General features: G+C 41.8%; 1 protein-coding gene across 1 annotated transcript in view; it reads left to right on the forward strand.

Annotated features, from left to right (window-relative positions):
- The first annotated feature begins 292 nt into the window (after nt 1-292).
- The window catches only part of GRK5 (G protein-coupled receptor kinase 5), a 178502-nt gene continuing 152548 nt past the window's right edge, over nt 293-26246 (forward strand). The window contains exon 1 of the mRNA XM_013948684.2: nt 293-640. Within this exon, the coding sequence (XP_013804138.1) occupies nt 589-640 (52 nt within the window). The 5' untranslated portion in view covers nt 293-588. The remainder of the gene's footprint in view (nt 641-26246) is intronic.

Below are 26246 nucleotides of genomic sequence, written 5' to 3' on the forward strand. Positions count from 1 at the left end.
GCCACCTGCCACGGGGCTGCGCGCCGGGACGCGGGCACTCCGCGGGGCCCGGCGCAGCTCCGCAGCCGGGGCGGCTCCGGCCCCCTGCCGCCCGCGCAGGGCTCCGGGGAGCGGCGGCACCGGGGAGCGGCGTCCCCCGGCGGCGGAGCGGGGGGGCCGCGGCGCCGGAGCCAGGTGCGGCGGGGCCGCCTCAGGACTACACGTCCCGGCGTGCCCGGCCCGCGGAGCCGGCGGCGGGGATGGCGCCTGCGCGGGGCTGCGGGGCCGCTCCGCGGTGCCACACCCCCGGGGGAGGGAGGCAGGAGCGCCCGAGACCTCAAACCATCGGGGAGCCGGCGGGGAGGAGGATGGAGTAGCGGGGCGACGCGCTGAGGGAGCGGAGAGCGCGGCGGAGAGCACGGGCCGGCGCGACCGAGCGCTGCCGCCGCCGGGGGAACCTCAGCGGGCGCAGAGGAGGGAGGAAAATAATGAAAGGAGGAATAATGCACTAAGGGGAAGGAGGCTGATGGTCGCCCGGAGACTCCGCACCTACGGAGAGTGACGTCCTGCTGCAGTGCCGCTGCCTACCTACGCTGACTGAGCTTGTCAATGGAGCTGGAAAACATCGTTGCCAACACCGTCTTGCTGAAAGCCAGGGAAGGTGAGCGAAAGGCGGGCTGGAGCATCCCTGTCGCAGTCGCCCCTCTGCGGGGCGATGCCCGGCTGGGAAGGGGCGGCCGCGGGGCGCGGGGGCACGGCCGTGCAGCGGGGGCTGTGCAGCGGGGGCTGCGCTCCGGGGGCCTCTGGTGGCGCCCTGCGGGTGCCATGTGGCCGACCTTCCTTGGAAACGGCTTGTCTGAAACACAACCCCGATTAAAAGGGAAATATCGGTTCCCCCCTGTGTGAGGAGGTTTGGGAAAGGAAGTGAATGAGATTGCCGAGATTACAATATTCACCCCTCTCTTCCTTCCCCCTCTTCCCCCCCCCCCCACCGAAATCTGGTCCCACAGATTGTGCTATTTCAGCGTCTATTGTTAAAGGTCAGCTGCAGATGCATTCATTCAAAAGGGTTTAGCAAATCTGCAAACAGCTTTCCGTGCTGTGTGGTGAGACCGGCAGGATCGTATCGCTTCAACATACAGTCATCGCCTTATTCGGCGTTATTAGGTGATATCATGTTGCTGCAAACATGCCCATTGTTGCGAGCGTGTTTGTCCCCAGCCCGCTCGCAGCCGGAGCCGGGAAGTGCGCGGAGAGGGAGCCGGGGCTCAGCCCGGCGGCGGCGGATGCCGGAGACCCGCCGCGGCCGCGGAGCGGGGCTCGGGGCGGCCGCGGGGCTCCCCGGGCGGGGGCTGACTGCCGTCGCCGCCGCCAGACCGGCGGCAGCGGGCTTGGGAGGGCAGCTGGATGCTCCGGGAGATGCTGGTGCCGCCGGCCGAGAGCACCCCGCGCTCCGAAAAGAGAAATTGCACCGTGCCCGTTAAAAATGCACTTAGATCCCGGCTGCACCGCGGCGCTGGGCTCTCTTAAACAGCCCCCTTCCAAAAAAACAGCCCCCCCCCCCCCCAGAAAAAACACCCTGAAGCAAAACCCGATAACCGCCAGCAAGTCGGGCGTGCAGGTTTCATTTCCCCCCGCTTTGGGAGGGGAAGTGGTTTTCTCACCGCGCGGGGCGGTGCGTGCCGCGGGAGGATATCCTCCCCGCGGGGCTGCCGGGGCGCGGATCCCGGCTGGCAGCCTGCCGCCGCCGGGGGCCACGCGTGGGGCCGCGCGTGTGCTGCGGGGCGCGGCGGCGCTGGGGACCGGGCTCGGTGCTCGCCCGGCTCCCGGCCTTCTCCGGGATGCGAGGGGCAGCCGTCTCCCCGCGAAGACTCCGTCCATCCAGGAACACCCCCGGAGGGCACTGCCCGCAGGATGAGCACCACGCGCAACAAGCACGTCTTACGGTTACAGCATCACTGCCGAGATGCGACCCTTTTTTGCTAGAATTGCATTTTTTTTAACTGTTTAAAATATTTTTCCAAGCCTTTGTTCAAATTTCCATGGCCTGAAAACACTTGCTAGACTGAGCATTTTTAGTTGCCGTAAAACCTGCAGGCTTTTTTTGCGCTGTCCTCTGGAGTGCCTGGAACTGGCTGCTAGGGAGGCCGGGGGCCAGATGGGTGGACTTTGGTTCGGTCACTCCTAAAGCTGTGGAAGTACAAGTAAAGCAATATTAGTTTCGTAAAAGAGATCATCCAAATAGTCCTCCCCTGGAGTGATCCTTTTGCATGAGAAATAGTTCAAATTGTAAAATAATGTTTATATAACTTGTGGGGTGTTGAACTTCTGAGGCTTAGCTAAAGAGTAAAGTCCTGACATCCTCCAGGAAAAAAAAAAAAAGCTCTATAAATAATAAGAGCAAAGGTATTATTCCACTGAGCAGATCAGGGGTTGTAACTTTCTGCATTCCAGTGGAGAATTACTATTTTCTGTTGTCTTTTTATAATATTGTTTAGGATGCAGTTGTTGTTACAAGCAATACGGTACTGTTTTAGATTTTAAAAGACTTTAAGAATACTTTAAAGGACTGGTATTAATTATTGCTCTTAAGAAATACAGTTATTGTGTGTTGTTTTCAGAGAGCCAATATTTTGCAAGTCATTTTTAATATGCCTCTCTGTTTTATGGTCTTTCTACCATCCTCAGCAAGATGGTAACAGTAATGTTGTAGAAAAAAATAAAGAAGCTGTCAGCTAGAATCCAAACAGCAGAACTTTTTCAGTATTTACTCCAAACTATATTCCAACTTTTATTTTATCTATGTATGAAGTTCCAACAATATTTTTTGAGGCCTGGCACTTATTTTTAGAGCATTTTTTTTTTATGGAAGTTTTTTTGAAATGAAGAACAACTTAAAAGTAAAGTACCTGACATCACAAAGCCATAAGTATTAATATGTCTGAATCATAGATGTTTCCAAGTTTTTAGTTATTGCAAGCTTCTATGAGTAAAGTATTTCTAAAATTTGAAAGGAATCATGTAAGTGGATGTCATTGCAGATGAAGAGGCAGGCAGTGTATTGAAGACCGAGAGTAAAAACAAATGAATGTATCAAGGATTATGGTATCTAAAAATAAGTTTGCTCCTGTTCCTGCAGACTCCGTGAATAGATTTAGCTGGGCTAACGTGTAGCCAAAGCAAAGTACATGCATGTGTGTTTCCACTTGTTAAGTCAAAAGTGAAAACCATATTAGCTCAATTATATGGTTGTTAGTGCCTGCAATGTGATATTTAACATCAGGAGAAGCGAAATAATGGGATCCATTCTGCAGACTTTAGTGGAAGCAGAAGTTTTATCACAATTGCAAGAGGAACTAAAGCCAACATTGTTACTGAAGGGAGAAATTTCAAACTAGTGTCAAAGGAAAGTTTAGGTAGACCTGCAACATTAAGTACAGCAATGAGGACTTTTGTAATGGACTTAAAAGTCGACCTGAGTGACCACCACAAACATTTTCTAGCAAATATTGGTTTAAATTTTGCAACTCATTTGCTTTGGTGCTGCTAGTGATTTTTCTGTGGTCATTTGTGTAAGTTCTTTTGCGACTGAATTTTACTAAAGCAACCGTGAATGCAAAGTGAATTTTTCAGCAGAAATATTGGGAGGCAAATTTCGTAACTGATTATACAAATACTTGCACCAGAATATTCATGATTACAATGAGAAGCACACTCGGAATTAGCTGATACTGTGTGATACAAGAACAATCTTATTTGAGCAGCAAAAACAATAAATGCAGTTCACATACAAAAATGTATTTCATTGAATAATTTCAAATAGAGAATAAATTTCAGGAAATCTTCTGTTTGCAGAATATGAAGTATTTTGACACAAAATCACATGTAAGTTATTTGTTGTACTCAAAGTCCACCAGTCTGAACAAGTTAAAAATGGGAGTTTTATTGCATTTGAAAGTTCATTTATAATTTATTAGTAATAAATTTATGCTATTTCCTCAATCTTCATTTCTCATTTCTTAGATACAAAATCCCATTGCACCAATTATCAAACCCTTTTAGGACTGAATAAAAAACACATCTGCTTTAATTATAAAAGGAAAAAGCAATCAGGTAGGAACCAAATAGGTATTTGGGACCATCTCTTGTTGCCTGAGGAAAAGAATAAGCAGAAAAGGGAAGACAAGAGACGAGAATCATAAGAAGAAAAGGAAAATGACTGCAATTGCAGTCATTTCAGGTTGAGTAAGAACCCCTAAATGAGGCAGTAAAACATTTATCTGGATCTTTTCATTAGCCTTCTTGTTTCTGAGTCTCAGCAATCATGTCTTAACCACAGAATCATTACAGAGCCATTACTAATGGAAGCAGACCAAGCTGCTGAAAGTGAATCCAGGTTCATGAACGAATCTAGACTCAATTTCCTGGTTAAGGTTGTTTGACAGGGGACAAAACCAGAACCGAGGAGGCTGAGGAGGGACCAAGGACTGAGCCTCTCAGAGTTTCAGATAAGCTTGAACAGCCCTAACACAGAGAAGCTTTAAAACTGATCCACACAGTCATTATCTCTGCCAGTCAAAAGCAATAAGCTGATAAAAGACAAGTCTTTCAGAGACTGACAATTAAATTATGATGTATATATGAAGAACAGACAATATGGTCAGATAAGGGTGACCAAGACATGGTGATTTCCTAAATGATCTTTTTCATGATCTACTACTTCCTAACCATAACGACATAGTCTTCCCTAGTGTAATGTGCTACCTCTGCGTACATGAATTTTCTTTGACAGCTTGAAACATATTTCAAAACGCAAATAGAACTTGACTGTAATAAATTGCAAAATCCTTCACAAACTTAAAAAAAAAAAAGAATCAAAACAACAGGCAGTCTCCACCCCCATGCCCCCTTACAGTTTTAGTAATAGCTAAATTAGTCATCATGGCTATTAGTTTTAAAATGGCCAATTTGGAAGATAAACTTATTTTTCTCAGACATAGTGTTTCCGAAGTGTGGTTGCAATCTGGTAAAAGGAAAAAAAAGTTTGCAACCACTAAAACAGCACAAGCACTTTTGTTTTTTTCCTTTTTAGGTATGACTGGCATTCTAAGAAAGCTTATATTTATGGCATCCAGGCATAGCCTTTGATTGACCTAATGAAAAGGGGCACCCTTATTTTTTGTATCTCAGAATTTTTTGATGAGTGCACCCTGCTGCCATATAGCATGTGAAATGTGCCTGTTCTCAAATTGCTATATTTTTAGCTTGCCTTTGCAGGATGATCACAGAAGAGATTTGTGCATGTCCTTATTGGCAAAAGACTAGCAATAAATCCTAAACAAGAAGCATGGTTGCTTTCCAAGAACTTGGCTGTAGAACAACTGGAAAAAGGGCACTAGAACAATGAAGAGCATATTTGAAGGAAAGAAGGTGACTATAGCGACAGCCAAAACCCCATGGAGAATATGATTATTGCAGCTTGACTTTGGCAACTTTATAAACCACTGCTTCTGAATGTAGAATCTAAAGTCCTGTCCTGTATCCCTTGATATAAAAGCAAAGTGCTTTGTAAGGAAAACATTGTCTCTATAAGCAGAGGAAATTCGCACGCAGTGACTCAGTTTAGTTTTCTTTTCTGAGCTCAAGAGGAGCTCTCACCACTGAAATAGCCCCCCCCCCAAAAAAAAATCCAAGAATGGAATCAGCTATTACTTCAAATGAAACAGGGTGCTTTCAAACTCTAGTTTAAAAATGGGATTCCTTTTCAAGCATGTAATCATTTCTTTTTTGGGGGGGAAAAAAAAGTCCTAGAGAGTTCTGAATATTTCATGACAGTCTAATAGAGGAAATTTGGGAAACTGGAGTCTTCAGGCCTTTGCGAAAAGAACACGTAAATCTGCATGACATAAAGATCTCCTTTTATTATGCAGAAGGAACTTATTTCTGTAGCCATCCATACCTGAGCAGTGACAAGTGTGTGTGGGGAGAACTCTTTTTAAATCCCCCCCTTTAAAAACAAAAAAACCCAAAAAACCAACACTTATATAGTAGGGCTGCTGCAGAGCAAGTTAGAGCAGCTGTAGCTGTGCCTGTCATGGGCACTCTGTTCCTCGTCTGGGGTTCTCCCTGGGGCCAACCGCACCAGTTTATGGTCCTAGGCAGCAGGTCTTGGGATATGGCAACGCTGGGGAAGCCAAGAGCTCTTCCATCCACATGTCATTACTGAAGAAGTAGGACTATGTCCCTTCATTTTTTTGTGGCTGTGAAGCACTGATGTTATGGCCTAATTGTTATCTAGCTTGTTTGGTTGTTTTGGTTAGCATTTTAAAAAATATGTAGTACTGGGCTGTGATTGTCTGTCAGGTTATTAACACATAGGAGATATTAGCTAGTAAAACTTGTAGAACAAACATTAACTACAGGGGCTTGAATAGAGCTGCTTGCATCTGCTCCATTAACCTCATGTGATTGCTTTCCTCAAGTGCAAAATAATAAATCTTATGAAGAGACTGTCTGTATTTGTAATCAATATATTCCTTTTCTGAGAAGGTCATAAGTTAGTGTTACTAAAATCGCTTGTTTAGCAAAGAACTTTCAGTATTTATCCAAGATGCTGGCATAATTTTGTGTCTGTATTTAGCTTTTTGTAGTAATTATATATTTTTATATTCAGAGATAATTTAGGCGTAAATGTCTGAAAGGGCTGTTTTTAGGAATGCTCTACTGAGAGCATTGCCAGGCTGGCAACATTTGGACTGAACTAACGCATGCGTCTTTGTGATAAACAACTCTAGAATGAAAGCCTTAACCACAGAAATGGGCTCTACCACAAATATCTGTGCTTTTGTCACCTGTGAATTGGTGGGTGGATGTGCGCTGGCTCATTTTGAAAGCTATGAAGAAAAAAACAACTAAAGAGGAATGTAACAACTCTTCGCTGTTACTAGGCCCCAAGGGTATGTTGTACCTGTTCCAACGGCTGCTCTTGTTTTTGTGTTTTTTTCTTTGTGGGGTTTTTTCATTGTTTTTGTGGGTTTGTTTTCTGTGTTTTTGTGTTTTTTCCCTTATACCTGTGGACAGTACAATGGGTTATTATTGATCTTTAAAAAAACTGCATAGTTTCAAGCTTACTTCTTGAAAGATGATCTTCCTCTGCATGTACTGGTTTGCTAGCTAAGAGCTGCTAATGAACTCTTTTTCACAAAACCAAAAGATGAGCATCTGCATGCTGAGGACTGATGCTTGCAGTGAAGGATCGGGGGCCCTAATCATTTATTCAGACTTACTAATACAGATGTACTCCAATCCTGGTGAAGCCTAAACTTGACTCTTAGGATGTATGCGGGGCCCTTCTGCATGTGGAGAGACAGAAGGTGTGTTTTTATTCATTGGCTGTCATGATATGTTTAGGCATGAGGCTGATTCTTCTAAACTTACACCAGTGTTGCTCTATGAATGACTTCTAGCTTATATTCATCTAAATAAAACTAGTGAAGCTCTTATTTAAGCACAAGTAGTGGTGCTAAAGTCAATGGGATTATTTCTATGGCTAAAATACCAGTAAAAGCATGGCAGGATCCATATCAGTGCTTGAAAACATCTAAAAGCAAATCAGTGCAGTTACTGTCTTTATAAAGTATCAATCAAAAAAACCCCAACAAACAATGATTCCTCTTCCTTTACTGTTGTGAAGGAAATACTACCCTTTTCTCAAATTTTTGCCAATGGAATTTGGAGCTAGATATCTTAACTCCTGCTCATCAATGAGATTTTTCCCGACTGTTTAATTTTAAAGTATGCTGCATGATATATGAGTGTTCTGTGTGGCAGTGAATAAGAAGAGAATTGATTGCTTCTCGTTTTTTACAGGCACGTGATCTAAACAATAACAAGATGATATAATCCTAATATTTCTTTAAGACCAAAGGATGTGAAATTAAATTTAAAGGCCAGGAAAATAAAGAATCCTGCAGTTTGATTACACTCAGCTGGATTATCTTTGTAATTATTTTGCTTGGAGGATTAAAAAATGTATACTGCTTTATGAGAAAGATTAGGCAGGTAGCAAAAATTAAAGTAAATAGTCTAAAGAAAGTCTTGCAAAGATTATGAGTATTTTACTTCATTTTGCTTTAAAAAAAATCCATAGAGTTGCTAGTTAAAATGAAAAGGCAGAACAAAACACGGGTGAGGGGGAAGATGGATGAGGCTGAGAAGTCTGTAGAACTGGCCTAGCTGCTTCTAGCTCATATAATGCCTCTCCAGATGTAGCTGAAGAAACTGTCACAAGCATTTATTCAAGGAAGAAAAGCCAGGCTAAGAGGAATAGATACACACATAAGGTATCCAGGGCTCAATTTTGACCTTGGTGTGAATACTACAAATGATACTAATGAAGGGAGGGTAGCTGACTGTGTTCTAGGATGAAAATAGTTTATTCTCAGCTATCTTCTCAGTGGTACAGTGAAGACCCTAGTGGTACAGTATCCACCCTATTCCGCAGTTAGGAAAGTGCTTACTCTATCTGAGTAGTTCCATTGGCTTCTGGGGGGACTGCTTGGCAGGAGGAAGTGGAGCTTGTTTGTGAGTGGTCTGCAAGCCTAAGACCTTATGGATCAGTCTGTTCTCAACGTTGGAATTCTGTTCAAATCAGTACAATTACTCTGATATAACCAAAGTGAAATGGATATTAGTTGCAGCTGGGAATGGGCCAAGGCCTACCATGCCATTTTGTCCCTTGGACTCCAAACACCTTTTCTTCTGAGTTTTAATCAGTTTTGATATAAAAATTACTCAGATACTGGGCCTGCCTCTCAAGGGATTTTTTTTTCCCAGTCCAAGAGTTCTCCGTGATTATTCTGGCTAAATTTTTTTAACTCTCATCTCCTTACTTGTTTACTCCCTTCTGCACAGGTCCTGAGAGTTTTCATTCTCTACTTGCTGCTTCTAATCAATTATAATCTTAATCCAGTTTAACAGCTTTTGTTCTTTCCTCCTTCCAGGCTGTCTTTTCCAGTCAGCATGGACGGTCCTCCTCAAATTTCATGCAGTCAGTGTTCAGGCCAAGTTCATTCCAGACGGTGGGTCCCTAGGAGATGTGCCGAGGGATGGAGTTGGTTGTGAAGACAGCCTGAATCCGATCCTCTCAGTGGCCCACACCAAAATCAGATGAAGTAGCAGGTCAAATGGGGTGAGGTCCTGGGGAAGAGACAGTACTAAAGAGGGGATACATCAGGATATTTCTGAGCAGTTTCCATCAGTGAAGTTGCTTATAGAGTTCTCCATTGCCCTGAGGGTGCCTAAGAGGCAATTAATAAACAGTGGCAGCTATTTTTGTATTGCTTGCATATTCTCTTGGGTCCTGTTGGATATATGATTTCACTAGGAGCCTGGCTTTTCCCGGTAGGTTGAGGTTATGTTACACTATTTTAGGTGTTGCCTTATTTTCAGTGCAGTACCTCTTCTCCTTAGCTATTGAAAAGGCCAATTCCTTCCTTTGGCGGGCATTGGCACAGTGACTGCTGGGATGCTGTTTACTAGCTCCCAGTGCTCCAGGACCATCCCCCTTCTCCTAGAATCATCCTCCCAGTGAATAAATTTGGATGATTTGTTTCCTTCTTTTGTTGCACTAATTTAAATTTTTTGAGACTGAAACTCCATTATTTATTTTTCTGATTTTTTTCTAATCTTTCTAGGCCATTTTGTCTGTCCTCTTTTGTCTGACAACACTTCTTAGTCTGATAACAAACAGCCTTTAATATACAAGCATACCTCATTTTATTGCTCTTTGCTTTATTGCGCTTTGCAGATACTGCTTTTTTTACAAATTGAAGGTTTGTGGCAACCCTGCATCAAGCAAGTCTATCGGTGCCATTTTTCCAACCGCGTGTGTTCACTTCATGTCTCTGTGTCACATTTCGTACATTGTTTTTTTAGACATAATGCTATTGCACACTTAATAGACAACAGTATAGTGTAAACATAACTTTTATATGCACTGGGAAAACAAAAAATTTGTGACTTGCTTTGTTGTGATATTCACTTTATGGTGGCAGTCTGGAACCGAACCCGCAATATCTCCAAGGTATGCCTGTACTGCGTAAAACACATATTTAATGAGGTTGGATTAAACATCACCTTACTGGACATGCCCAAGGCTTTATATATTTTCTTTCTCATATTATCCTCAGTTGTTCTTTGGTCAGTTTTAGTCTGTGTGACAGTGCTCCTATCTAAAACAATAATGATTTTTTTTCTCCATGCATGTATTGTGGGAGACCATCATATTTCTATAGGAAGTATCTTATTTCTGATGAAAATTTTAGAAATGAGAAAACAATCTCATTCAGACAGAGTCTACTTAATCATCTAGTGTGTCACATGAAAGGGGCTACCTACCAGGAGAACAGAGAAACTCCATGGCATTACAATTGTGTTCACTTCGCAGCATCTGCAGAAGGCACATGACTAGTCTGCTATTGTCAAGCTCTTCATAAAGAACTGATGAGGAATCTTATCTTGGGGTGGAGGGAGGGAGAGGAAGGAAAGACAAGTGCTGCGGGAAGAAAAGGAGATTCAGGACCAAAGGGAAGATATCCGTGATGGCAAGTGAGAACAACACCATTGAGTCCCCAGTGACATTTCTGCCTAATTACCCCCACAGAAAGTGCAAAAGAACTGACATCTTTAACAAGCAGACGAGCTGAGAAGGATGGATGCTATGCTAAATCATGATTTAGCCAAGGTTGCCAAAATATCTGGGGATGGCTCTGTAAGATTTTTTTTCGTATTGGTGCTGTTCGTTGCTTGTCATTCTGTTTTTCATGGGTTTCTACTGATTTCCTCTCCCCATTGCTTTCCTTCCCACTCCTTCATAGGTTTTGTTTTGTTTCTTACTGGGGATGAAAGCTTGATTCGCTGAATGGAATTCATAGTGAACCTTTTTCTATCTTCTTTAGTTTTGGCTGTTGCAAAAAAAATTTTTTTCATTGCTCTGAGTCTCCATGAATTTCGTTGCTTTTGGCCAAGGAGAGATTCCAGTGATAATCACACTAGAAATCAATGGAGATGCTTTCTGTAGGGGATGGTCTTGCTACTTGGCATGGTGAACTTTCCTCCAACAGAAATCCAGTGGGACAACTTGTCTCTCCTCTTTTGTTGAAAAGCATCTAGCAGAATTGCCATTTCTCACGCTGCAAGTTTTGCAGGGGAAATTTTACTTGGGTAACAGTTATGGAAAATTAAGAGACTCTGAACCTTAATCTTTTTACTATTAAAGGAAGAATAATTGTCCAATGCAACATTTGGAAGCAGTGAAAAAGCTTGCAAATGCAGAAGCTGGGACTGATCTGTGAATAAACCCTTTTTGTCTCCCTCCATAGCAATTCCACATCTACATTTCATCTCTGAATCACGATTTTGTGTTTTCTGAGGGTGCCAAGTTATAAATCATGCATTGACTGAGAATTCCTCATGAAGCACACATCTGGGAAAGTTTGTGTGCTTTGTTTGTTTCACCAGCAGCTGAGTTTTAGGAAGAATTATCCAGATGACTTGTGTATGATGTAAGCTTCTCCCAGGGTTAGAGTACACCTCTTTTTTTTGGAAGCTTTGTGCCTTTAGTATCAAGAGAGAATGGTTCAGGAATTAAAAAACAAACTTCATTTCTCTTGTTCAGAGAGCTGGGAATGTAAGAGTAGAAAAGTGTTCAGATTAAAGCTCCTTTTTGCCATGTATCGTTAACTGACCCTGAATAGCAGCAGGTGTCTAAGGAAAGACTATAAGAGGCCTGGATAGAATGTTCCTTCCCTGAACCTCTTCTCAGCCTTCCACTCTAGGGACTTCCTGAGCAGAAGGTGTCTCTGGACCATTGTACTTAACAGAGGGATCTGTCCTTCATGAATTTGCCGAGTCCCTTTTTTGAGCACATTTATAATTTTGGCCTGTGCACATTCCTGTGGCAATGAGTTCCACAACATAACAAAAGCATGCAAACTTTCCCACATGTGTGCTTCATAAGGGACTCTCAATGTATGACATATATCTTGGCAGCCTCAAAAGCAGATACGATGAAGATGTGGAAGTGCCTTGGGGGGGAAGGAAAAGGGATTATCCACAGAGCAATCATATACTTTGGTCTAAACATGCCGTTTCATTGGTTCTTCTCTAATTTCTATCAGGTCATTCATGATTTTTGTAACTTTCTATCATTACAACCATCTGTCTACACCTTAGCGGTTTTTTTTAGTCTGAAAAGTCCAAGTCACTGTCCCTTTGCACCTTCTAGCTCTGTATCATTTTGAAATGGATGACCAAAACCGCACAGAGTGTGTGCACACCATGGACAGTGGCACAGAGATGCTGACTGCTTTGTCCTTTGTTCCTTTCACAGTCATTTTTAACTTGCTGTTTGCTTTTTCTTTTTTTCCACCATCATTTAATGTTCATTGCTGGGACTACTGACAGCAATCTCAGAAATCTGTCTCCTGAACTGCGGTGTTTAATTTAGAGTTCATCGTTTGGTGTGCATATGAGAGTTGTTTTCCCTCCCTTGCAGTACTGTGCTGTCTGACACAGAATTTCATCTGGTGTTTTATCTCCATGTGATTCAATACTGCAACATCCTTTTGCTACTCTTTGCAGGCTGTTTTTGTTAAAACCATCCTGAAGAAATGTTGTCACCTTTCTGTTTAACTCCTTTCCAGACCATTTATGAATACTCTGAATAGTCCTGTTGTAAATCTCTGTAACACCCCACTGACAGCCTTGCTCCACTGTAAAATTCTCATCCTTGATTTCCTATCTTGTCAACTGCTATTGATTCACAGGAGTGAATCCCCCAAGCCAATTTAATTTTTTAAGAATTGTTGGTGAGAGCCACTGTCAAAAACTGTTTAAAAATTCAAGTGTATTGTATTGACCATTCACCCTTTTTCATGTTTGTTGACTCCTCCAAAAAAATCCAGCAGATTTGTAAACATGACTTTCTTAGAATCCCAGAAAAATACAGGTTGGAAGGAACCTCAGGAGGTCTTTAGTCCAACCTCTTGCTCTAAGCAGGGTTAGCTCTGGGATCAGACCAGCTTGCTCAAAGCTTAACCAGTCAAATCTTGAAAGCCTCCAAGGATGGAGACTGCACAACCTCTCTCGGCAACGTGCTCCACTGTCCTTGACTGTCCTCATTGGGTAAAAACGTTTATATCCGTTTGACCCTCTCTTTCAATGTATGCCATTGTCTCTCATCCTTCCACTGCTGTGAAGAGCCTGGCTCCATCTTCTTGATAACCTCCCCGTAGGTACTGGCAGGTTGTGGTTAGGTCTCCCTCAAAAGTCTTTCCTTCTCCAGGCTGAACAAGCCCTGTTTCCCTCAGCCTCTCCTCCCAGGGCAAGTATTCCAGCACCTGACCATTTTGGGGGCCCTCTGCTGCACTTGCTCCAGTTTATCAATGTCTTTTCTGTCTTGGAGAGGCCCAGAACTGGGCACAGTATCTAGATGTGGTCCAATGAGTGCTGAATAGAGGGCCCCGAGGCTTCCCTCGATCTCCAGGCTCTGCTGCTGTCCATACAGCCCAGGGTGCTTCTGGCCTTTGCTGTCTGGGCACGCTGCTAGCTCATGCTCAGCTTGCTGTCTACCAGGCCTGCTGGTCTTATTCAGCAGAGCTGCTCCCCAGCCAGTCAGCCCCCAGCCTGTATTGTTGCAAGGGGTTCTTCCTTCGCAGTGCAGGACTTTGCATTTCTCCATGCTGAGTTTCATCGGGTTCCCATCAGCCCATTCCTCCAGCCTGGGTAGGTCCCTCTGGATGGCAGCCCTGCCCTTGCGTGTATTGACTGATCATCTGAGTTCGGTGTCATCCGCAAGCTTGCTGAGAGTGCACTCTGTCACTGCCTGCAGGTCATTGATAAAGATGTTAAAGAGACCAGATCCCAGGATGGAACCCTGTGGAGCCCACTGCAGGTTGAGTACAATCCATTTAACCATGACCCTCTGAGCCTGAAGGTCCAACGAGCTTTTTAGCCACCTGGTTGCCCACCTATCCAGACTGTAACATCCTAACTTGGGTACAAGAGTATTGTGGTAGACAGTGTTGAAAGCCTTGGTAAAGTCAAGCTGAATCACAGACACTGCTCTCCTCTTGTCCACAAAACCAGTTATTCCACCCTAGAAAGCAGTCAGGTTGGTCAGGCATGATTTACCCTTGGCAAACCCATGCTGACTCTTCACAGTCACCTTCTCCTTCATGTGCCCAGAAGCATGCTCTGAGATGACTTGCTCCATGACCAAAGTGAGATTGGCTAGCCTGTAGTTTCCTTTTGTCCTTTTGACTTTCTCCAGGCTTGGGGGACCTCCCCAAATCTCCACAACCTTTCAAAGCTCTGACAGCAGCCTTGCAACGTTATCAGCCAGCTCTCAGTTCTCTGAGTGCAGCTCTTCTAGTCCTGTGGGCCTGTGTGGGTCAAGTTCACTCAAGTAATCTTTCATGTACTGCTGGTAGATCATTTCATCCTTGAACTCTGCCTCTAAGCCCAGAGACCTGGGAAACCTTGTCAGTGAAGACAGGCAAACAAGGCATTGAGTTTTTCTGCAAAGCAGTCTGTTACAGCTTCCATGAGTTCAGCTTCAATGAAGAGCAAATCACTTAGAGGCACTAGTATTGGAAACTGGAGTGCCAAATGTCATCACTGTGCAATAACTTTGTAGTCTCGTACACAACTGAGCAAAGGTTGGAGGGACTCCGGGCTGCTGCAAACATTCAGTCATTGAAGACAACCCAGTTTCTGGCATCTCTAGTGACCTGATCTGAACATTTTAAGCCTCCAGCATCAGTTTCTAATCTGGATGTACATTCAGGATTTCCATTCTAATCAGTGGCAAATTCAGCTCTTTTTTCTGCTCTTTTGGTACTACATCAGACATGTGGCTTGGCAAATTTGTCTCAGAAAGAAGCTGTTCCTAACCAAGGTAATGTGATTAGATATCATCTTGTACAACTGCCAAACTGTTTAGCTTGAAGCAAGACCCACCTCCCCGACAGCACTGACCACAATTAATGTGTTCCTGAGAGGGAGAAGAAAAGCAAAAATTCATGAACAAAAAGTGTTAGACTTTGCCAGCTGATGGCAGTATTCAAAGGAGCCATCCCTATGACATCTGACAATTGGCCAAAAAATTAAGGTTGCAAAAAGGACTGAAACGGAAGGTCCCAGGTGAGCACTGTTAAAATGGGCATTGTTTGGATCTACCAGTCAAATCACTGTCTGGAGCTGTTTGTAGGGTCAGTGATCACTTCTAAAGTCATGGAGGGTTGTGATACATTCCAGTAGGCCTGGACACATCTTACTTAAAAACAAACAAACAAACAAACAAACAAAAAACCTTCCCCCACCCCATCCCCAGCCTCTGCCAATTCTGTAAAAAATTATGGTTTCAGGTAATTACTCTTCAGGACTTGTGCACTGAATACTTGCCTATGTCCATGCATATGTCAGATGTATAAAGAATAGGATCAAACTTCATCATTACCGTCTAATCTGAAATCTCTAGCAGGTTCCAGGACATTTGTTTTTGGCTAATGCAGACCTCCAGCTGTAAAATGTTTATTTGGCTGTGAAAAGACTATGAAGTAACCAACTTTGATGGATTCAGCATATTGTTTTCTCTTCCTTTTTTGGGATGCTGTGTTTGCCTCCAGTGCTCATGGGGAACATGTCTCTCATTTTATATATCATAAATAACAGAGACCTAGAATGACTGCCGATGTGTGTAGCACAGGTATAAGAGCCATGTTCTGCTCACAGAGCTTTTGTGACTATCTCCACTGCAAACAGATTGTCTAAAAATAATGGCATAACATGACTGCACAACATTTTAATGTTTAACCTTGCTATTATTTAAATTTGCTAATATTTTATTCTTACTCATTAACAGTTTACAGATTGAGTAATACATGACACTAGGATTATTCATGAAAAGTGAAGGAAGTAAACTCTGGCTCCATGAACATGGGAAAGCAGATAGAGAAATATATTATTTCCTCGAGTGACCTCTCTAAGACCTCCTTGTGGTGGCTGGTATAAACAAACTGGTAATTGGAAAGTTTAGAATAAATAGAAGGCAGCTTTTTAAAACCTATGTATGTGCTATGTAAATGAACTTTCTAAAATGAAGCTCAAGTCTATATGTTACAAATCCTTTGCAAGGGGATTGTTTGAATATATTTTTAAGCAAACATTTACCAGTTGTGTGAGGGCACAAAGGTTGTTTAGAAGCCCAGAAATATTTTACAAGGAGAGGACAGAGCATGGTTTTGTCTTGAGGCTCTGGCCTCAGTTTTCAAAAATGCTTAGTGATTTATTTTTATATTTCAGTTTTTAGATACAATGTGTTCAGGATACAGTACTGAACCCAGGAATGAAATACTGAATATTAAACTCTTTGTTAGAACATATATTCAATACAGGGAGGATCCAAATGGTCTCCTGTGTGAGGCCTGGAAGGTTTCTAGGGCTAGGTAGTGAGGAGGGCAGTAAAGCTTTAATCACTGAATTTTGTTAATCTCAGTACTTGAGGTTATTGTTCAGATGTTATGATAAGGCATCACGTTTCAAAATAGGTTGTAACATAGAAGGTTGCGGACACTGCCCATGTGAATCTGTGTTAGTGCAGGTTCAAGCTGAAGATGCCATCCTGTAAACACTAAAGCAAGTAAATAAATTTCAGGCGTGCATAGTCCCATAAGGCCTTTGCTGAACGATTCATTGGCAGAGGAAATTTGAGCAATTGCTCATCAGTGAAAATAAATGGTTCATATCCCAGCCTTTTTCCTGCTTGTGTAAAGAAAGTCATGTTTTGTAACAGTACTTGAAGGGCCTGGCACCTAATTCTGGCAAATGATAGCGAGAAGACCATTTTTTACGAAGGCTTTGCTTATTTCATTAAACACATGATGTGATTTGCAGATACTTGTTCTCTTCACTAACTCAGGTCTGCACTCCATTAGCTTTGGAACTTTTAATCTGAGCTGATTACAAATCTAGGATGAATGTGTTTTTAAAAAAACACGACGACTGATATATAAATTTATCCTGTAATATCTCTGTGGTTGAAGTTTTATTTGATCATAATAGATGAAATTCAGCTGGGGGATAGAGCCAGTTTTCAGAATTGCTTAATTCTGTTCAGGACTGAATTTTGCTCTTTATAAGTCATTACTGTTTTCTTCTGGGGTTGGGGAGAAATGGGAAGGGGGTGAGCAATTTGACAAGAATCAGTAGTTTTGATTTAATAGAATGCCATTTTTAACAGAAAATGGTGTCTTCCAATAAATATATATTTTATTAAAGTCATGTAGCTTGACAAATAGTTTAGACTGAGAACTTCATATTTGGTATGTAAGCAGAGCAACTCCACTGAGATTTGTGTGCATTGCTAAGATTAATGAAATATACTTTATAAAGAAGGGCAGTGATTCACTGAATAAAAATAGGCAGCATCCTAAAGGGCCTGTAAACACAGCTATTAATTTTAGGACTAGAATCTTATACTTTTTGTCTGTCTTAGTCTGAGAATAATGCCATTGAACTCTGTGACACTATTCAGTGGGTACAAATTCAGCAATTAGATAGATTTTAAAAGTGACCACAGTTGCATTTTTTGTCTGCACATTTTGTCCATCCTTTGAAATCTCTTTATGGTAATTTTACTGTATAAAATATTCATCTCTTCCATTTTAAGCCATCCTCTTCACCACAGACCCTGCTTAATATATTTGTTGCAGTCAGTTAGTAATAACAATTACAAAGCAGGCACAGTTAACATGCCCCTCCTTTTCTACCTGCTTACCTCAGGGTTTTGCAGTCTCGAAAGTACTCCTTGGTGTGAGTCACTAAAAAGTTCTTTTTTTTTTTTCCAGTGTTGATTGTGCTTAAGGTTAGTCTGATCATGTACTTCACTCTTCATTTGGAGGAAAGGGAATGACTTTTCTCTCTCATATCCTCAGGTCTTGTAATTTTTAATCATTCTCTTCGGTGTCAGAGAGAAGCTTTCTTTGGCTCCACGCAGCATTGTGGTGATCTTCCCAACAACTCCTGTCTTATTCCACTATGGTGTGCTTCTGCAAGAAGGGTATATTCGTTTTCTTTCAAAAGAAGGAAGCTGCAAAATTTGAGCAGGAGCCAAAGGCTCATTTCAAGCTGAATAGTATTAAATTTTATATAATGGAACACACTGAAATCACCATCGTTTTCTGCTCAGCCACTGGCCCTGGGTGTCTGTCTTCTAGAGCTGAAAGCACAGGAAAATATATTTGGGTGCCAGGTCCTTTCACTTTTGACAGATAAACTAAAGGCCCAGCTTACTGCTTATACAGGAATGTTAGTAATCACTTTGTATTAATGAGGTGAGCACAGAAATCACAAATACAGTTTGCTGTGATCTGAAAAGACAGATCATTTGAGTGGCTCTTAGTAAGAGAGGTGAGCCTTGCAGCTTCTTCCTATAAAACCAGCTGCTTGCTTTTCTTACTCTCCTCTACAACTTGGATGTTTGCATACAGCCCAGGGAATAAAGGGTTTCCAGGGATCTATGAGCAGCAAAAAAATTTTCTTCTGTGTGGCAAAACACTGCATGGAAGTATTTGTCTGCATCAGAGACCTTTCCAGGCTGGAGAAAACAGGAGGTATGGCAGACTGGATATAGAGATTTGCCTTAATGAAGTTCATAGAAAGCTAAAAGTCATAAAGAACATGACGAGTATTACAAATTTTCCATCCTTGGCTGCATTTGATGATGCACCCTTGCACAGATGTGAGCCTTTGCCATTCTCAGCCTCTGGGACATATTTCCTCCTAGGAGGCATATAGGAGGCACTGGTGTCTGGTAGCCAGAATGCCTGTCTGGAAAGCAGGAGAGCAGCCTTTACCTCTGGCTTCCAGGAATTTCAACATCTGTATCTCAGTTTGCCCTTCTGCAAAATGAGCTTTGTATCTTGCTCTCTGCAACCCTTTATTATTTGCCATGTGTACCTGATGTTCCTCAAAACATTAAATATACCTTTTCATTCCTTTTTATTTAGACAGATATAACTGGAGCTACAGAATTGATATGAAATCCATAGGGTTCTTCTGAATTCTCTCCTCAACTGTTCTATTTACTGTTGTTACAGTTTTTACAAGATCCTGAATCTCTATTTTTACATTAAAGACAAGAAACCATTAATTCATCTTTATACAATAACCCACCTATCAAAAGAATCAGTCTAGTTGACCTAACCAGTATCTGGATATTTAAGCCATTTAATCAAATGCCTAGATTTCTGTGACAAAATCTGTAACAACTGGCATAGACCTAATGGTAATTTGCCCCCTCACTCTTCTGTCTTGGTTTTAAACATGAAACAGTGTTATTTGCCAAGCAAGGTCCATTTCTTACTAATGTTTTTTTACAATAACAACTGTAACAATGTAGTGAGATATGACTGCGATTTCCATCAGGACACAATCTACAATTGTGAATATGCTATCGTTTATAAACATTCCTGTCATTAGCTCTCTGTATGTCTGCCTTCAGTGTTATCCTACATGTTTTTAGTGAAGGCATTATTTTATGTCTTCTAATATTACAAAGGCTTATTCCTCTGCATAACTGCTCTGTTTAGAAATTGTTTGGAAATCGTCATTTCCCAGGTAATTGTTTAATCAGAACTGAAACATTAATCACACTGCTGTACAGCCATATAGGTGCTATAAGGTGTTCCTGAGCGCTCAGGACAGATCCACTCTACACTCCACTGCAGAGAAGCAGACTGAGTACAGATAACTTACTATCCCCCCGCAGGGATAAACAGGGAAAATGCAATTTTAAGCTAGTCCCTCTAGCTGTTATAAGGGTTAGCAAAGATTAGACTGTGACTCAGGACTCCGTCCTCCTCTGCAGCAGCTGTACAACATGCTTCCCCTTCCTTCAGCTGAATATTAAAGTTTTAATTCAATCCTTGGTGGATTGATGTCCTGTTTCTTTGTTCTGGCTTTGCTTGCAAGACAAGCAGCACTGCATGGGAATTGTCCAGTGCCTTGATTTGTTTGGATGTTTGCAGCATGCTATAGTTTTGTCTGAGTAAAGCTATCCAAGAGGATCCTTGGGCAGGCTAAACGGTGGAACCTGCTTTCCTTCTGTCACATCCTCGTTTTCCTGCGGCACCGTGTACACCTCTGGTGTAGGCTCTGCACCCATCCCTAGCAGCCAAAGAACTAACAACCTGAGAAAGGGGAAGGTGAGAGAGAGAGAGGCTCAGTAGTACACCCTTTGCACAGCCCCTGGAGGAAGGGAAACTTCCAGGACTGGGAGAAATAGCAGGGACCTGTAGCTGTCAAGAGGGGTGCTGGCATCAGTGAGAGGGTAAATAATTTTCTGACCATGAGTAAATCCTGCACCTGCAAAGAGGAAAGAGACTGAAACCCAAAGGGGAGCAGGTCACCAAACACTATTCTGAGCAGTATATCCCAATTCCAGGATATAAGGGTGGGGTTTTTTTCAATTTGTAAGTCATGGTGGATGAGGCTAGAAGATAGGTAAACTGTCTCTGCCACTGATTTGCTTTGCATGTCTGAGTAAACTTTAATCTTTCATGCTCAAAATCTCTTCTGAAACACACCTATACTTTGTAAAGCAGCTGAATTCAAGTTGTTATGACTAATTTTTCAGCCTGGTTCTCCTATTAGCTGCACCAGAAAGAAAGAAAGAAAGAAAGAAAAAGATGTATGTCATTGCTAATTATCTTATGAAGCAATTACAATTAATGCCACATTAACTTTCCAAACAAATCAAGGGACATTCCTGTAGCTGATACCCAGACAAATTTCTCATTAAAGCCACTGGGGACTTTGGCTAAGTGAGGACCTCAAGACTAAGTCCAGATCTTTCTTCTCTCTCTCAAAGTTAGGTTATGTCACTAATGTAGGTGAATTCTTTCTGCTTCTTCATGGTATTTGTTGAGATAACTGGTTTCTTAGTTGTTCTTTCTGAGATATGGAACAGCAAGCACACCTCACATTTTCTTAAATATCCTTTTTTGATAGCCAATATCAGTACTTTTTTTATACGAATGGCATAATTAAATTCCTGTAAAGTTTCTGGAAGATTTCGAAAATCCTGTTTTGCCTTTGAAATTTTGGTCTATTTTGCACTCACATGTGAGAGGGAATGTCTACAAGCCTTAGAGTTGATAGTATCCTCATGCAAAGTTTATAACCTTATAGCTAACTCATAATTTTAATATTTTTGAGCTAATTTGCATTTCCGTGAGAGTTAAAAGAATATAGATATGAAAATTCTCATGTAAGCATTAAACCTCCTCTTGCAAAGTTAGCCTCTAGCAACTACATAGGCAGCTCAGTAATTTCATAGATCTAGCTATTAGTGTTTTCTATCCTCCTTATGAACCTTAAATATTTGTTGTTTATCCCTTACGACAGTAGTACCTCAGCACACGCAGAATCCTTTTGTGCTACTCAGTATAGGCAAACAGTGAGAGATGCAGTCTCTTCTCTGAGGAACATAAGGTTTAACTAAATCTACAGGCACAGGCAGGCCAGCGCCAGGGTAAGGAAGAGCACCTTGCATTTGGTCATGCAGGCGGTCCGGGCAAGGGACAGATCCAGAACACAGGTCCCTCAAGCTCTCGGTTAGTGTCACACATACTGACCTGAGCTCCCTACTGTAGCAGGCACGTGAAACCCATGAGGTTAGTCTGTGTTGTTATTTCATGCTGCCACTTGACTGTAACCTACAGAGAAACTTGTCCTCTCATACAGAGTATTTCTGCTTGTTAGAATTTCTGCAAATACTTCTATGACTGTGAAAGCTTTTTACCATAGTTTCCATTACATGGTGGAAAAGCAGGTATGTTGGGTGTGCAGAGCTGTTTGTTTCCCACAGTCAATTTGCCAGAGCAGATTAAGGTCCAATGATCTTCAAAAAATACAAATATGGTAAAACGATGGAAAACAAAGGCTCCTACTAGTGTAGCTATCTATTGAACATAAAACCAAATTCAGATGGAACGCAGTGTCCATGCCACATGAAAGTAGTGTGATTCACAATGCTTGTTGGTGAAAGAAGGAGTCAGTTATGTGAAGAATGAACAAACTTTTCTTGAAAGCACTAAAGGAATAACTATGTTGTTCAGGTACCCAAAGCTCCTCAGGACCCTGCTTTTTATCTTATCCGTATCTAAAAAGTTAACCAAAGTAAATAGCTTATCAGCACTTCTGAAACTTCTTCCTCCCGTCAAAATGAGATTAAATATTTCAGCTGTGTGGGAACACGTACGGGTAAAATGTTATCTCAATTTTTTCTAATGAATAGCAGAAATATGAGTACTGTATAGAGACAGTGTTGTTCCAAGTGGCTAGGCTGGCTGAAATATCACCACTTTCATCAAAAAAAGTGTCAACATACACCTCATTTAAAACTAATGATTTCAAAGCTAAATTTAATTTGAGGGTATGCACAAATTCCAGCAACACAAGAGCTACACACTAAAATAGCAATATAGCCTTTCAGTCTCAGCTGGTTTAAGGTTTGTACATCTTAGTAGTTGGGTTCATACTGCATAAATTGACCTTTCAGATGCACTTAAAAATTGCAATCAAATTACTTTATACTGAGATTAATAAGCTAAAGATTAATAAAGCAGGAGTGAATCACATTCGTGATGTGATTTTTCACTCCCACTGATATTTCTGCCAGTCACAGCATGTGACCGACCACTTGAAATACTCCTCCTGGATTCAGTGGTGACCCCCACCTTTGGACACAGGCGGAAAAGAACAGGTTGGCTTTGTTAACAGCCTCTTCTCTCACAAGAGATTGGTGAGCACACTGGAAAAGCCAGGACTCAGCAAGTCATGATGGAAAGGTTTTGGACAAACAACATCTCCTCTGCCATAGCTGGCTCAAGCCATTATAATCAATTCTTCACATTCATCAGGCATTGTGGTATTTTCCAGTGTCCACAGTACAGGAACTGTACTGCTGGTTACATACTCATTGGACATTTAAAACCTGGTGATGGGCAACAGACTCTCAGCATGGTACCGCTTCAACTAAACATGCTAAATACAAAATATGGCCAGGTGCCAGCACTTCTGTGCTAGCTCATGATCCATGATGCTAGGCTTTTGCCTCCTCTTGTGATAGGATGTATGGGATGAAGTGGCCACACTGAGCTGCTTCTCTCCTCCCACATTATGTCCCCACCTGTGAGCTTGGACAGTGCCAGCATATACTCCAGAGAGCTGTGGCCTTCTCCCACTGCTGCTGGCAGTGCTGCTCTTCTGCTCCCCAGCAAAGTGCTAAAGCAAAGCTGATGTGCCAGTGGGATCGGTGATGGTTTTGTGGCATGCAGGAGAGGAGTGGGTGAAGGACAGGTCTGTACTGGTTAAGGTCCCCTGGGGTCTGAGGGAGGTTATCCAGTGCCCCAGCGTTTCATGTCCTGCAGCTTCTGCTGTGGAGTAAAGTTGTGTTAGGGAGAGGTCCCAGTCCCACAGCAATGTCAGGCTGGCCAGGTCAGGGGGAGGGAATAGAAAGAAGGAAGAGAGAAAGCTTTGGGAATTTTGTTCCTAAACAAGTAAACTCAAACTCCACTTGTTGGATGGTTTAACAGTATCACAGTATTTGGTAAATTGTGCATGTACTCCGAAAGATCTGTGGGGGCTTTTCCTCTTTTTAAAAACAACTATTATGTGTTACTAGTTATGCATTGGCTTCTATGAGGCTGTATCAAATACTAGCGTTTACTTGAAAAAAAGTGATGATAGTAGGTTTTATTTACAACCTGCTCTTTTAAATGGTTTCAAGATTTTCAGGCAGAGTGTCGCTCGACATAGAGTATAGTAATGTCAGGGCTAACTGAATTTTAAATCCACACGGGTGTCTCCCTGTAATTTATACAGATCAGGAATGTATGGCTTCCAGCAGCAATTACCACTTAGTAAAATATGGAACTAATAAATGTCTCCAGTTAGCAGCAAATAGAAGAACATATTTTAAATAGTAAGAATAGTTTGAACTCCCATAAGAGTAACAGGATGCATCTGTAGAGTTGTTAATAAATAATTGAGGTGTAAAATTAAATAAATGGAAAAAATATTTCCTTTTCTACTTTCTGATTTAGAACTTAACTTAAACATTTGGGGACAATGTTCTCTACTGCAAAGGAAAATAGCTTGTGTATGGACAGGTAATTAAAGATATTTGATTTTCATGAATATGAATTTGTTCCCCAAATCCTTATGCATGGGAAAACTTATACATTGGAATAGTTAATCTAACTTCAAAATGGAACATATGTGACTTCAGAGTCAACCTTTGAAAGGTGACTCGTAAGTAAAATCTGTAAGAGTTTCAAGAATGCATATTAAATCATAGTTCCATGAGGCGATTGTCGAGAAATCAGTCTGGTTTAAGGACTAGACTGAGACCTGTTTCCAAAGTATATGAACACCACTAGTTTTTGCCAGTTGGCAGCTTAGGATGTGAAATATCTGTTACTTTTTAGTGAAAGTACAGCATGCAACAATCTGTGATTTAGAAGGTTAGTGTTGGCAAATCACTTACGAAAACTTTCTTTTGTTTCATCTTTTAAGCTGTTTGTAATTCAGCTGCTGTCCACAATGGTGTTAAGCTTGATGATATTAAACTCAATTTTTTTTTTTAATCTCAGTTTTGATGCATTTTCGGTGTTCTCAACTCCAAAGTCATTCTCAGAACACGGAACATCTGATCTACCAAAACAGATGCTGAAATAAACTGTGTTTTTTAAAATTTAAGTAACACTTCTCAGGCTATGGTTTTCTATAAAATCTTTCAAGTTAAGCAGATGTAACAGGCTTCTTTATTTAAGACAAAATGATTCAATGCTGCTGATGCTGAAGAGGAAATTCTTTCTTAAATAATGTAACATCGGATTAACTAGCAATCCGGCATCACTACCTTATTTTGCTCCAAGTCAGGGTATTATTTGATTTGTTTTAATATATGTGTGTGAGTAGGTTATTATAGCTCCTAAGCATGGCTAAGACAAATACCAGTGGAGTCTGATGAAAAATGTGCAGCCTTAATAGATGTGCTGTTATGCCCTGTTGAATTTTGTTGTAGTATTTATTTTGCTCAGAAAGAGAAAACAAGTAATTAGCCAAGAAAGCTCCCAGCTGCACAGCATACTCCTTTCTCTCCTATATACACACAGTCTATTGGTATATACAAAACTGGCACTAATGAAACGTAAATAGATTCTTTTCCTGTCTGGAAAAGACTTTTGGCATTGAATGGGAGTGAAAGAAATAGGATTCTTTGGAAATCCTAATTATTTGTGTACTAAATTTGGATTTTAGGTTCTAAAACCTTTTGCAGTTCCATAGGTGGTGTAATGTCTCCATGGGTTTGCTTGTTTTTTGTTCTGTATGCTTGTTTAAGCCATTCAGGAGACGTAATCCTGTGTTTCTGGAATTTTGTAGACATGCTATTTGCTGCAAAATCTAAACCTGTGTTAAAATTTCTGTTTCTAGACACGTACAGTTGTAAAACCCTAACCCAAGCCTTTTCAAACCTAAGTCAGAGGCATCTGATGCAGTATTTGCCTGATGTTATGGAAATCCAAGTCATGTTTCTGAGTTCAGTCTATTGCCTCTTGTTCGTTTCAGGAGGTGCTTAATTTTTGTGCCTCCTAGTGTCAATTAAAGTAGTCAGCACTGTTAATATTGGTTCCTCATGATGGCTGGAACACAACTTCAGAGTTTGCTGAAGAAGAGCGTTCCACAACCCTGGGTGAAGAAGCGCGTTGCAGAGCCTCCGACCAGACTTGTGGTGGGGGTGAGTCAGCATCGCTGCGGTGATGCCTGCTGAGCTCTCTTGCCATGATGCCTCTCGAGGAGGGATGCAGCCTTGGCCTGTGAGAAGGGCTGTTGGACTTAAGAAGTGATGTGAGTCAGCTGACTGCTAAATATGAAATGAATTTTGTCTTATTTCAGAAAAGGGAAGTACTGTACCCAGGGAACAAAGTGAGTTTTTTTTTTCTTTCACAGAATCACACTCAAAAATTCCAGGAGAAACCTTTCTTCATCTAGATGCTTAAACAATCTGCTGCAGTCCCTCCACATACCAAACCACTTTTCCCTCGCATGTCTTTCAGTCCGCATCTGTGGTATGCTTTGCTTCCAGAGGCAACCCTCTACCTGAGAATCAAAGCTCCTCTTCCTTGCAGAAGCCATGG

The sequence above is a fragment of the Apteryx mantelli genome, chromosome 7 (genome assembly GCF_036417845.1).
Source record: "Apteryx mantelli isolate bAptMan1 chromosome 7, bAptMan1.hap1, whole genome shotgun sequence".
Lineage (NCBI taxonomy): Eukaryota > Metazoa > Chordata > Aves > Apterygiformes > Apterygidae > Apteryx > Apteryx mantelli.